The sequence below is a fragment of the Choloepus didactylus genome, chromosome 18 (assembly GCF_015220235.1).
Source record: "Choloepus didactylus isolate mChoDid1 chromosome 18, mChoDid1.pri, whole genome shotgun sequence".
NCBI lineage: Eukaryota > Metazoa > Chordata > Mammalia > Pilosa > Megalonychidae > Choloepus > Choloepus didactylus.
In genome coordinates this window covers 49,465,889-49,479,436 of record NC_051324.1, presented here as the reverse complement: position 1 = coordinate 49,479,436, position 13,548 = coordinate 49,465,889, and the positions used below count along the sequence as shown (strand labels likewise).

General features: G+C 52.1%; 1 protein-coding gene across 1 annotated transcript; it reads right to left on the bottom strand.

The window, feature by feature from the left end:
- Positions 1-11,440: 11,440 nt before the first annotated feature.
- LRRC3C (leucine rich repeat containing 3C) lies at positions 11,441-13,345 on the bottom strand. Its single transcript, XM_037810492.1, has 2 exons — positions 13,093-13,345; positions 11,441-12,460 (listed from the first exon to the last, which is right to left on the bottom strand). Exons 1-2 carry the CDS (start codon positions 13,343-13,345, stop codon positions 11,676-11,678), a joined length of 1,038 nt encoding a protein of 345 aa, XP_037666420.1. The 3' UTR covers positions 11,441-11,675.
- Between the last annotated feature and the right edge of the window lie 203 nt (positions 13,346-13,548).

Sequence of the window (13,548 nt, the reverse complement as noted above, 5' to 3'; positions counted from 1 at the left end):
AAGAGGAAATACAAATGGCCAAGAAACACATGAAAAAATGTTCAGCTTCACTAGCTATTAGAGAGATGCAAATTAAGACCACAATGAGATACCATCTAACACCGGTTAGAATGGCTGCCATTAAACAAACAGGAAACTACAAATGCTGGAGGGGATGTGAAGAAATTGGAACTCTTATTCATTGTTGGTGGGACTGTATAATGGTTCAGCCACTCTGGAAGTCAGTCTGGCAGTTCCTTAGAAAACTAGATATAGAGCTACCATTCGATCCAGCGATTGCACTTCTCGGTATATACCCGGAAGATCGGAAAGCAGTGACACGAACAGATATCTGCACGCCAATGTTCATAGCAGCATTATTCACAATTGCCAAGAGATGGAAACAACCCAAATGTCCTTCAACAGATGAGTGGATAAATAAAATGTGGTATATACACACGATGGAATACTACGCGGCAGTAAGAAGGAACGATCTCGTGAAACATATGACAACATGGATGAACCTTGAAGACATAATGCTGAGCGAAATAAGCCAGGCACAAAAAGAGAAATATTATATGCTACCACTAATGTGAACTTTGAAAAATGTAAAACAAATGGTTTATAATGTAGAATGTAGGGGAACTAGCAGTAGAGAGCAATTAAGGAAGGGGGGAACAATAATCCAAGAAGAACAGATAAGCTATTTAACGTTCTGGGGATGCCCAGAAATGACTATGGTCTGTTAATTTCTGATGGATATAGTAGGAACAAGTTCACAGATATGTTGCTATATTATGTAACTTTCTTGGGGTAAAGTAGGAACATGTTGGAAGTTAAGCAGTTATCTTAGGTTAGTTGTCTTTTTCTTACTCCCTTGTTATGGTCTCTTTGAAATGTTCTTTTATTGTATGTTTGTTTTCTTTTTAACTTTTTTTTTTCATACAGTTGATTTAAAAAAGAAGGGAAAGTTAAAAAAAAGAAAAAAAAGAAAAAAGACAAACAAGGAAAAAAAAAAAAAGATGTAGTGCCCCCTTGAGGAGCCTGTGGAGAATGCAGGGGTATTCGCCTACCCCACCTCCATGGTTGCTAACATCACCACAGACATAGGAGACTGGTGTTTTGATGGGTTGAGCCCTCTACCATAAGTTTTACCCTTGGGAAGACGGTTGCTGCAAAGGAGAGGCTAGGCCTCCCTGTATTTGTGCCTAAGAGTCTCGTCCTGAATGCCTCTTTGTTGCTCAGATGTGGCCCTCTCTCTCTGGCTAAGCCAACTTGAAAGGTGAAATCACTGCCCTCCCCCCTACGTGGGATCAGACACCCAGGGAAGTGAATCTCCCTGGCAACGTGGAATATGACTCCCAGGGAGGAATGTAGACCCGGCATCGTGGGATGGAGAACATCTTCTTGACCAAAAGGGGGATGTGAAAGGAAATGAAATAAGCTTCAGTGGCAGAGAGATTCCAAAACGAGCCGAGAGATCACTCTGGTGGGCACTCTTACGCACACTTTAGACAACCCTTTTTAGGTTCTAAAGAATTGGGGTAGCTGGTGGTGGATACCTGGAACTATCAAACTACAACCCAGAACCCATGAATCTCGAAGACAGTTGTATAAAAATGTAGCTTATGAGGGGTGACAATGGATTGGGAAAGCCATAAGGACCAAACTCCACTTTGTCTAGTTTATGGATGGATGTGTAGAAAAGTAGGGGAAGGAAACAAACAGACAAAGGTACCCAGTGTTCTTTTTTACTTCAATTGCTCTTTTTCACTCTAATTATTATTCTTGTTATTTTTGTGTGTGTGCTAATGAAGGTATCAGAGATTGATTTAGGTGATGAATGTACAACTATGTAATGGTACTGTAAACAATCGAAAGTACGATTTGTTTTGTATGTCTGCGTGGTATGTGAATATATCTCAATAAAATGATGATTAAAAAAAAAATGAATCAGGGCTGAGACTGTAGTTGTAAGGGCTGCTGCAGGGGGATGGGAAGTCCCTTTCAGGCAGGTGGTTGGGCTTTGCTCTACCGCCCTCTGCTGGCCACTTGCGGTAGGTCATGGGTGAGAATCATCCCTGAACCGCATATGGAGTTGAGGATTTGTGTGTGGTTGACTGGAGAAGGGGGGTGGGGAAGGACCCTGAGTCAGGGGAGGAAGCCCCAGCAACCTGTTCTCTGGGAACATACTGTCCCTCTGACCCATAGGGTGCACTGCAGACTGCAGATGGACAGTGGGACAGGGAATTATTTTCTTACCCATTTTCCTTTATTATTGTTGGTTTTCCCCTCAGGAAGGGGTCAAAGAGTAAAGAGAGAGGGGAAGGCTACTAGAATTCTGAAGGGTGAAAGGCACTGACCTTGACAAGAATGGGGAAAAGATGGCATTCTGGGAGTTATGAGGGCAGAGAGAAGGTTCAGGAAGCAGGGACACGGTAATGGAGACCACTTGTAGGGTGTGGGATGGTTGGAGCATTTGGGGTAAATGGCCCCCTGCACAGACAAACTGCCAGACCTCCTCTGAGTAAAGGTCGTGGGAGGGTTAGGGATGAAGCTGGGCTGCAAGTGGGGTGTGTGGCTGTCTGGTGGAGGGATGGGAAGAATGCTCCCCAAGGGTGTGGTGTTTTATATCTCACTTGGGAGGCTGGAAGTTTTGGGGTGCAGACTGTAGATTGTAAGCTATACTTCTGCAATTTCCCCTTTCTGGACAGAGTAAAAATTCTGGAATCCTTTCTTTTCTTTTTTTTTTTCCCTCATATTTGTTTTAATTGTAGAATATAACGTATATACATAAAAGTGATAACTTTCCAAATGCAATTTAACAAGTAGTTAGAGAACAAATTTCAAAGAATATTATAGGTTACAATTCTGTGGTTTCAGTTATTTCCTTATTATGAAATATACCATATATACAAAAAGGTAATATCTTTCAAGTATGGTTTAACTCCAAAGTTATTATGAGTTATAGTACCACAGTTTCAGTTGTTTCCTTTCTGTGAAATATAACATATATACAAAAAGGTATAGCTTTCAAATTACAATTTAACAAGTAGCTATCGAACAAATTTCAAAGGATGTTATGGGTTACAGTTCCACCATTTCAATTCTTTCCTTCTATCTATTCAAATACCCCAGCAACTAAGAAAATCAAATTATATCAAGATTCAGTGTTCATAATTCTTTGTTAAATTCCATCTTGTCTGTTGCTACCCCTTTCCCTAGTTTAATCACTTTCCTGATCTTCAGGGATGTCTAGGCAGTGACCACCCTAACCTGTTCATGTTAGAAAGGGGTGTTGACTTTATGAGCAAAGGGGACATATCTGGTTGATGTTCCTGAAGAGGCTATTGCCTCTGGGTTTTGGGACTTAGCTGGCATAGGAGCACTCTGAAGGATTTAACTTTAACAATCGTCACCCCTTTCCATTACCATTCCTTTGAATTCACTATCATTAACATATCTGAGCGTATCAGATTATTATTCCCCCTCACTAGCTACTGTCTATCACTAGGTCCCCAATATTTTTATAAGACATTGGTTTTACGCTGTTCAGATAGTTCATACAAGTGGTAACATATAGTATCTCTTCTGTTGTGTCTGAGTTGTTTCACTCAGAATTATGTCTTCAAGGTTCATCCATGTTGCGATATGTTTCAAGACCTTGTTGCTTCTTACTGCTGCATAATATTCCATCATATGAATATACTGCATTTTGTTTATCCATTTTCTGTTGAAGGACACTTGGATTGTTTCCATCTCTTGGCAATTGTGAATAAAGCTGCTACTGAACGCTGGTGTACAAACTGAACACTGGTGTACAAATGTCTGTTTGTGTCACTGCTTTCAAATCTTCTGGGTATATACTGAGAAGTGGAATTGCCGGATCATAGGGTAAATCAATATCTAGTTTTCTGAGAAACCTCCAAACTCTTCCAGAGTGGCTGTACCATTATATAGTCCCACCAGCAATGAATAAGAGTTCCTGGAATCTTTTCTTATTGCCTGAAAAAAAAAAAAAAAAAAAAAAATATATATATATATATATATATATACACACACAAAGAGAGAGAGAGATTTGAGGTTTCTTCCCAAATTCCCAAATCAGCCTTGGAGCCCGAGGCTGAGCAGACGCTGATGTTCAGCTCAGATTGTATCAAACTCAGCACCAAACTTCAAGTTGTCAGCTCTCACTGCTGATCCTCCTACCCATCAAGCTGGTGCAGGCAAGGAGGCCAGAGAAACCTCCTTTGTCAACGGGGGCTGGTGCCTGCAAGCCAGATCCTCCCCCCAGCACCCCAGCTCTTCCTGAACTCCTGCTGATGTGGCTGGAGCAGGTGTGGGAGCTCCTACCCACTTTATGGATGATGGAAGAGAAGCTCTTCTCCTTGGCTGTGATCACTGAGCCCCTCTGATGGGACAGAGCCCCCAGGTCCCTGCTAAAGAGAATGGGCTCCAGACGGAAGCTTTGAAGCTCTGTCTCCAAGGGGAGCTTAGAGCCAAAGTGCCTCTCCATTTTCACCAGCTCCCCAGACCTGGCCCAAGCCCCACTCTGCTTTCCCCAGGGCTTGTCTGGCCAGGACTGGGGATCCATGGTGGAAAAAGTAGCAGAGAGCCAGGTATTGTTGGCCAGCACCTGAAAGACAGTGGGGACAGCAGAGAGGGCACAGAGAGGCAGCAGGGCACTGGGCTCCAGAGTGTAGAAGGTTGCAGGGTCCCATCAGGGCCTGCGTCACTTTCAGCTCCTCATCCCAGAAGACCCTAAGCAGCTCACAGTGAAGATGGACGGGCCCTGCCTTCCCCTGGAGGAAGTTCTGGTATGGGAGGATCTCAATCTGCACAGCAGAGAATGAACATCAGAGGATGCTTTGCATTTGGGAAGCCATCAACTTCAGAGGTAATCTGCAGTAAAATTTTAAATCTCAGCCTCTCTGCCTATTAGTAGTAGAGGCAAGCAGATATGGGCATAGGTTAAGAATGTGGAGACCCCTGTTCTGTTGCAAACTCTGCCAGGAGCTGTGTGGCCCTGGAGATGTCCTTTACCCTCTCTGGGTCTTGGAGTGCTCATCCGTGAGTGAGGGGATGGAGTTGGATGCATTCCAGGATCCTTTCTAGTGTTCAAACTCAATTTTATCTTACTTGTAACACCCCACCTGTATCCTACAACCCCCAGACCCCTTACCAGCTTCATCCGTAGGGTCAGATCCTTTTCTCCACCATCATGGCCTGCAGCAGCTGTTGCTCCTGGCTCAGCTCAGCAGAGAATAAAGGAGAAGAGAGGGTTTGAGTGACAAGGGCATGCCCTCTCTCCCTCCAGTAGGCAGGGGATTGTAAGGTGGCTCTGGGAAGTGGGGCTAACTTGTTGAGGGGAGCAGCACAGTCACTCTCTCTCCCCGAGGAGAGGATGAGAGGAAAGCCTGGGAGGGGTATATTCCCTTTCTTCTGGGGAAAATGGGCAGGGGTGGGTGGGCTCACACCTCTTGCCTTTTCCTTGGAGGAGAGAACAACAGGGTTTGGGCCCTGATTCACTGTGCCTGTAGCTTGGCACCAGGGCTGGCTTGGGCGTGTGATCTGTGCAGTTGCACGGGCCTACTGTGTGGTTTAGTGCTCGGCCACCGCCATCTTGAATAATAATTCTTAGTAATTTTTGAAGAAGGCATCCGCATTTTCATTTTGCACTAAATCTCACAAATTATGTTGCCTGACCTGCTTAATACCACTGGGCCTAACCCAGTAAGCCCGCCACATCAGGTACTGCCCCCTCTCCCTAACCCTGACCCTCATCATGGCCAGGCCCCTGCCCTTAGAGGATGTTCCCAGCCAGCATCGGGCTGAGTTTGCTAGAAGTCTCTTGCAGCCTCGGAGGACTCCGTCAAGATCCAGGGCCCGACCCACCCGGCAGAGCGATGCGAAGTGATCAGCTCAATAGCCTACAATCAGAGAGACGGGTAGGTCCCAGACGGAGAGGGACCAGGTCTCCGCTTATCCTGGGGCCTCCTTCAGGGCAGGGGCTCAGTCTCTCCCTCAGCCTCGAAAGAGCCAGCCTTGGGCGGACATGCCAGCTGAGGACTCCAGAGTGAGAAAGGGCCATTCCAGCCCATCCAACGCAAAGCCGGTCTCAGCCGCCCGAGGCTCCGCCCCTCGCAGACCCCCGTCCTGCCCCTGCCGCAGTCTGCCTCTCGCCGCTTAAGCTCCGCCCCGAATCCAACTCCGCCCCCAGCTACCTTAAGCCCCTCCCCCAGCGCTGCCATCAGACCGTCACCGCCCCGCCCCGCCGCCTCGCCCCGCCCCCAGAGCTCCAGCCCCGCCCTCACCGAGCCTCCTGGCGCGGCAGCCGGGGTAGTTCCTTCTACCCCGCGGCCCTCGGCTCCCTGGTTTGGCTCTTCAGCGCCGGCAGCTCCTCCTCCACCTCGGCCTGTAGCTCCTGAAGCCCCGTGGGCTCCAGCGGGCGGTCTCAGGCCCGAAGTGCGCCGCACCCGCCTCAGCATGACTTCACCCTGAGGCCCCATCCTCAGAAGCCCCCTTTGCGGGCTTGGCGTCTTGTCCCCTTTGCTCAGACACCCACCTCAGGGGAAGGCTCAGCTCCTTACCAGGTTTCCTCTAGGCACGGAGGATCCTGCAGAGGGGAAAGGGGCACATCCTGTCCGCATGGGTAACTGCGATAGGCAAGTGGTGGAGAGACCCAAGGAAAGACACTTGGCGTGCCCCAGCTCTTCTCCCCAGTGGCTATTTTCTTGAGGCAAAAGGCCAGAGGCCGATTGATGGTGGTGTTGAAACTGAGGGAGCCCTGGGGAAAGACAGGTGGTCAAAGGGGCAGGGAGGAGAGGATAGGAAGATGGGAGAGAATGAAAGAGGGGAAGCCGGGCAGAGGGTGGGAGAACCCTGTCATGGGGATGGAGTTGAGAGGGGAAAGCTGGGAGTGGGAAACATGGGGTTTGCTCATGGATTCACGAAGTAACAGGTGACCTTGGGTAAGTCACTGGACTTTTCTGAGGTACAGTTTCCTAAACACTATGACGTGGGGACTGCAATAGAAATTTAGTCTACCTCACAGGATTCGTGGGGACAGACGTACTGATGGGCAAGGACGCAGAGGAGAGTCAGGGGCTCTGGGAGGGAAGGAGTGGGGTCAAGAGCGTGCATGATGGGGTGGGGCAGAGAAAGCATCCTGGCGATTCCCCACCTTGAGCCCCACAGCAGTGAGGAGGGATTGGAGATGCCCCCTTCTCCAGGGTGGCTTCCCTCAGCATCTCCATCACCTTGGTCACCCTGTCACCATGTACAGGTTCTCCCTACACTTCTGCAGCTTCTGCAGGAATAAGGGCTCTGGCTTCTTCAGCTGCCTGTGGTGGAGGGGCGGGGTTGGGCTGGAGGGCTCTGAGTGGGCAGGGCCCTCTTCCCATATATGTCAGGGCCACCTCAGCTGCACCCTTGGCCCTCCTTACATCTCCCTCATCCCGTTCTCTTGGCAGGAGAGTGTGTGTGTGTGTCCCAGAGTAACAGGGACCCTGGGGGTTTTAGTACTGGTTCTTCCGTGACTCTCTGTGTGACCCTGGACAACTTGCTACCTGTCTCTGGGCCTTTTTGTAAAATGAAGATCCCTGCCAGCTCTAGTAGTCTGTGCTGCCCTTGCCAGCCCCTCTCACCTGGCTTGGAATCCTCAACCTCCCTCCCCACCGCACCCTACCGCACTCCTCAAATCTTATTTAGATTTTCCAGATCATTCCCAACACTCAGTTTTGGGATGTCTAGGGAGTTGTGGCATTTGCCCCCAACTGTGACAGAGACATTCACTGGGAGCCCAAAGCTGCAGTCTTCACTCTGGCTGTCACTTCCCCTTCGTTGTGGCCTTGGATTGTCATTTTGGAACCCTTTGTCGGCTCTGCAGGACAGAGCCACTCGTGCTTGCTCCCACACACTCCTTGCAGGAAACCTTCCTTGACCGACTCTGTGATAAATAGCCCCCAACCCCAACAGTGAGTGTGAATTGAGGGCCGACCACAGACATTAATCTCAGTGTGGGGACTTAAGTTTTTTTTAATGTTTTAAAAGAGGAAGATAGTAATCGTCCTATTCGCAGAAATGAGTCTTGTGAGTGAGAGAAGACTCAGGCATCTAAGAAGCCTCATTATCCACAAAAGGAGACGAATAAAGAGCCAACTGCCGAGGGAGGCAGGGGACTGCAGGCAGGCACGAGTGTGGTGCTGGGGGAATGTTAAAGGGGACAGAGAGACAAGCTCAGAGAAGAACCATGACATACTGACCCAAATGCTAGAAATTCCAGGGCCCTCTTCAAATAACCAAGGGCTGTGGAGCCCAAGAGAGATGGAGCTGGTTCTGCATGGCCCCAGGGACAGAGCTTGGAACTGTGGGAGGAAGAATGTCTGGGGTATGTCTTGGTTTCATCAGGCTGTGATTCCCAAAGAGAAAGTGCCCTATTTCTTTCACTAGGCTGGGAGTTCCTTGAGAGCTAGGTTCCCACCTCCCTCCTCAGACTAGGTGCTCCCTGAGGTTACCGTCTCCTTTCTCTGCCACCCCGGGCCTCTGGGTATTAGGACAGGAAGAGCCGGTGGTGGAAGGGCTGACTGGGTACTTCAGTTCCCTCCCACCCCTATGCAGGGCCCGCTGGCTCCCAGATGCTACAATGTGGGTGAAAGCTGGGGCTTACCCCAGGCCTCCCGGGTTCTTGGAATGCATGTCCACCTCTCACCTCAGAGCTGGGTCAGGCGTCCGGCTTGGCTCCTTCAGTACCTGGCAGCTTTGTTACTGGCTGCAGAACATCCTGGAGGCAGAGGTTGGTCTTCATGTACTGTGTCCCCCAGAAAGAACATACCCTTTCTCTTTCTCCGTACCAGACAGAAGGGCCAATAGTGGGCGGCTTTGGTGAGGCCGTCCACGGGGATGAGGTCCCCAATAGGACCTGCCTCACCAGGGACTGGGTAGCATTCCAGAACACAGGTCTCATGATCCCAGGGCCCTGGCAGAGATAAGGATGGGGGTGAAGCCAGTTATGCCACACCCCTCCTGGCTGCCCAGTGGACAAGGACAACCCAGAGGCCAGGGTGCTGTTGTTCTAGGCAGGGGCCTCTCTGAGTCTGTGGGGGGCCTGCTCCCTCCAGTCTTCTGTGATGGGCTGAGCTGAAGCTACAGCTTCTGACAGCCTCCTCCCAGCAAATTCTGATTCACGAACCCCAATTGGCTGGGGTGAAGGGGTTTTTTCCTGGGGAGGGGAGCCAATGAACCATCTCCTCCACCACCTCCCCAAGTCCCTCATCTTCTGCCCCACTCATCCTCCCTCTTTCTTTCCTCCTGGCCTAGCTGTAGAGAGGGACAGGAACCTGAGCTGCAGGGAAACCATGGGGATACTTGGTGGAACATTTATTATCCTGGGCTCAGGATGTCCTGGCCTCAGAGCCCCCTCCATCTGAGCTATAGGCAAAGCTCCCCTCCCTGGATCCTTTTCCATCCTGAGCTGACCGCTGAGAACTGAAGCGGGGTATCAGGAGAGGGGGAACTGTGTCTCTCTCTGTAGATCTTAAAGATTCATCTCTGCTGCTCAAGATGAAGGTTGTCAAATGAGGCTCCAGGAATGGGCACCAGTGATGGAGACACAGTCTATTTCCCAGAACCCAGTGAGACACGTCACAACCTGATTCCAGATGAAGATGGGCAAGCAGAGTGGGACAGGCCTTGAGAGTGGCAGGGAAGGGACCAGTGGTGGGTTTCATAGATTGGGGCCAGAATTCCAAGGCCCAGGCCAGGACAGTCAAAGCTGCAACCTGAAACCTCCCACACCCCATCTTGAGCTCTTTTCCCCATCCTGAGCATCCCCGGAGTGGGGGGTGGGGGAAAGCTCATGTCTCTTGAGGAAAGAGGATGGAGTCCCAGGTTTGTCTGAGATGGGTCAAGATGGTGCTTTCTGGATGATATCAGAGAGCTCAGACTTGGAGTGGGGGGGAAGAGGGGAGCTGGGTGGAAGGGTGGGGGCCCTGGAAAGGAGACAGGGAAGGCAGTATGGGACAGAGAGACCAGGAGAGGCCATGGATTCCTCTCTGCCACTCCTTGAGGCCTTTCACAGTTCTCTGCCCCAAACTGGGGAGAACACGGTTCAAAGGTTCTTATCTTCAGTTTCTATCAGGGCTCTCAGGCACTTTCCAAAAGTAGATCTCTCTTCCACAGAGCCTAAGTGAGTGGACATGCTGAGTGCAGGCAGGGGACAAAGTGTGTTGACCTCTTTGGGTCCCTGGAGAAGCCTATGTGGTAGTAGGGATACCTCATATGGCCCCCTCCTTCAGTCTTTTTTTTCCCTCAGGAATTCTTTTGTTAACTTTGAGCACATCTGGTTTCTCCCTATCCCCTGCTAGACTTCCACCAGGAGAGAAAAGGCAGATTGCCAAGGGGGTAGCAGCTCCCTCCTCCAGGTGCCTCCTCTGACCCCCTCTCCGCTCTCAGGCCTGGGGAGGCTGGCTGGCCCAGCAGGTGGAGACCAACGGCCTGCTGACTCATGCCTGGACACTGCCCTCCCTCCCTCCTTCCTGTTGGTCCTCCTTCCAGGCCCCCCTCCCAACCCCCAGCCTTCCAGTTCCATCATCATTAATTCATGGACTCTGGCTTCCCTGGAAGATCAACTCTGGTGTCAGGAGGCAGGAGAGGGGAGGGGAGAGAGGAAGCTGGCCTGCCCTCTGCAGGAGCACCCCCAGCAAAGCGGATGGAGGAGGTGGTGTGGGGAGCTCAACACTTCTCCCACCCCGTCTCACTGCCCGGCCTACTCAATGAGACAGAGATCAGAGGAGAGGAGAAAAGTGACTTTATTGAGTTGCTTGGAGATGCCCCCCTCCTCCCACCCCCACTTCTCTAGTCACCCATCTCCAGCTCGGTCGCACGAGAGACCACTTCCACTTTTCCCCCAAGGGTTCGGGAAGCCCTTCTGTGTGTAAAGGAGAGGGAAGAGAGATGGGGAAGTTTTTGGAAAAGGCAGTAGGGGACCCTGATAGAGGCAACCAGGAGAGGTACCTGGGGGCAAGAGTGAGGCAAGAAGGTGGGGTGGAAGTTCTCAGTCAAGGCAGAGGGACGGAGAAGAGAGGAGGAGCCCACAGAGTCCTTCATGATTTGGCCACACTCTGCCTTCTGGCCTCGTCTCCAGCTCAGATCAGTTCCACCATCCCCTCACCCCGCATTGCACCCTCTGTTCCTGCTCTGAGGTAGGTCTTGCCACTGCCCAGGCATTCCAAATTGCTTTACATCACATTTACCTTGCCTTTGAGTATTGTCTTCCTTCTAGGGTCCTTCTCCCTTTTCTGCCCAAAGTCCTCCTTGTCCTCTAGGAGCCAGTTCGCACGTCTTCTGTAGAGCTCACTCTCAGCCAGGCAGAGGCTGTCCGCAGCGCTCCACGGTGACCTGCTCCTGCTCGGAGCTGGCACACACACACCACCTCCTATCATGCTCTGTTCTGTCATTCCCCCCAGGACGGTGGACTCAGGGGCTTCAAGTTCTGAGTCTAGTGCAATCCAGATGCACAGTTGGTAATCTGAGGTGGTGTTGGTCGAGAGAGAGATCAGGGGTTTGAGGGAGACAAAGAGGAAAGGAAGGGTGGGATGGAATTTGAGGGATGGGGTCAGGCTGCAGGAGAGGCTGAGGGGGTCAGAGGAAAGGAGAGGGCATGGGGTAGCAGTGTGGGGTGAGGGGTGGGGAGGTCATCAGACGACCGTGCTGAGGGTGGAGGAGTCCTCAGAGTGCACAGGCATCACCGGGGCCCGCTTGAGAGGGCGCCAGGCTTCGTCCCGGTTCTGCCACACGTAGTGGGCCAGATAGGCCACCACAAGCGCCAGCCAGCCCCCCATGGTGACAAGCAGGGCCACGTCGGTGCTCCTCCGGGCTCCACCCCGCCCCGTTCCACACAGCTCTTCCTCCCCTGCCAGTGGCAGGAACTCCTGCCCCACGAGGTCTGGCCGGGCACCTGGGCCACACACAATGCCCGAACCAGTGCCCGGCACCAGCCTCACCCGCCTGAGTACCTCCTGGAGGGCACAGTCACAGCGCCAAGGGTTGGCAGAGAGGTTCACTTGGATCTGCAGCCCCATGAAGGCCTCCACGGGCACCGAGGCCAGTTGGTTGGCAGAGAGGTCTAGGTGGCGCAGAGTGTCCGCCAGGCCCTGGAAAGCGGCCCGTGAGAGGTGGGTGAGGGCATTATGGGACAGGTCCAGCTCCTCCAGGACACGCAGGTGCTGGAAGGCACCAGCTGGTACCGAGGCCAGCTGGTTGGCATCCAGGTAGAGCTTGCGGGTGTCATTGGGGATGCCAGTGGGCACGGCACTCAGGCCTGCCTGGCTGCAGCGGAACGTCTGCTCATCAGCTTCCTCGGCCACGTAGCAGCCCTGGGGAGGTACCCGGGGGCTGGGCATGGCACCCCCCATGCCTGTCACCAGCAGGAGGTACAGGAGACGACTGGCTGGTGGGAGCATGGCCACAGATTGGCATAGTCCTGGGGAAGAAAAGGCCCCATAAAGGCAGAGTGAGTGAAGAGAATCCCATTCCCCTTCCTGGGTCTCTCTTCCTGAGTCTCTTTGGGCTAGGCCCCCTTCTTTGGGAGGTGTCTCAGGCCTGGGTGGCTTTCTTGGGTTCTTCTTGTTGTCTCTCTTGGTCTAGGGCTCCTCAGTAAGGGCCCTTTGGGTAAAGTAAAGAGTCCCCTGGGCCTGAGAACCTTTTGGGGTCTCTGGTTCTGGAGGGCTAATCTTCAAGGTGTCTTGTTTTAAGGCCCTGTTGGTCATTTGGGGTCTGGGGACTTTTGAGCTTCTGGTTCCTCCATGTATTGATCTCTCTCACTGGAACAACGTCTTCTTCCCCTGCCTACTTGGGGTCTGCCAGGTGGGCCAGACAGGCACCAAAGGACCCGGTTGGCACTAATATGAAGGAGACAAGGGGAGCAGATCAGCGATAGGACCTCAGGGTACCTGGCTAGGCTAGGTGACTAGGTAAGGTGTGTCTCAGGCCCCAACTTCTATGCCCACCAACCCTCTTTCCTGATTCAGCACCCGTCCCCCACATACCTCCGCACTGTCCTCTCTGCCCTGCTCTTTCTCCCTCATCCTCTCCCTCCTCCTCCCAGCCTCTCACCCCTGTTGCTGGGAGAGCGTTCTCCTGTGCTGCTCTGTCCCCGGAAGTAGCCTCCCTGCTGCTCGATTCTGGAGACCTGCTTCCTCCTCCAGAAGTCCTGCTTGCCCATAGCTGCTGGAGTTGGGGGCTGGGGCCCAACAGTGTTGGGTTTCTTGGCATGTGACTCTGGGCCCCAGAAGTCGGTGTCAGATACCTGAGCCACGGCCTGGCCAGATGAAGCCAAAAAGAGCAGATCCCAGACCCTGAAGAGCATCCTGCCTTCGGGAGACCAGACCCCAGGACTATTCCCCACCATGAGCTCCTCCCAGAGGACCTTACATTGCCAACTTCCATCACCCTCTCCCCAGCTGGAGCTGAGACTCTGTCTCCCCAGAACCTCTGTCCCTTGCCCAGAGCCTGGATGGGCAGAAGGACCCTTGCTTGGCAAGCCTTGGGGGGTAGAACTGGGGTGGGCCC

Excerpts from the sequence above, each read along its gene's own strand:
- LRRC3C (XM_037810492.1), bottom strand. The coding sequence starts at position 13,345 with ATGCTCTTCAGGGTCTGGGATCTGCTCTTTTTGGCTTCATCTGGCCAG. Across the intron at positions 12,461-13,092 it reads ACGCTCTCCCAGCAACAGGG|GACTATGCCAATCTGTGGCC; the intron begins GTGAGAGGCTGG and ends TTTCTTCCCCAG.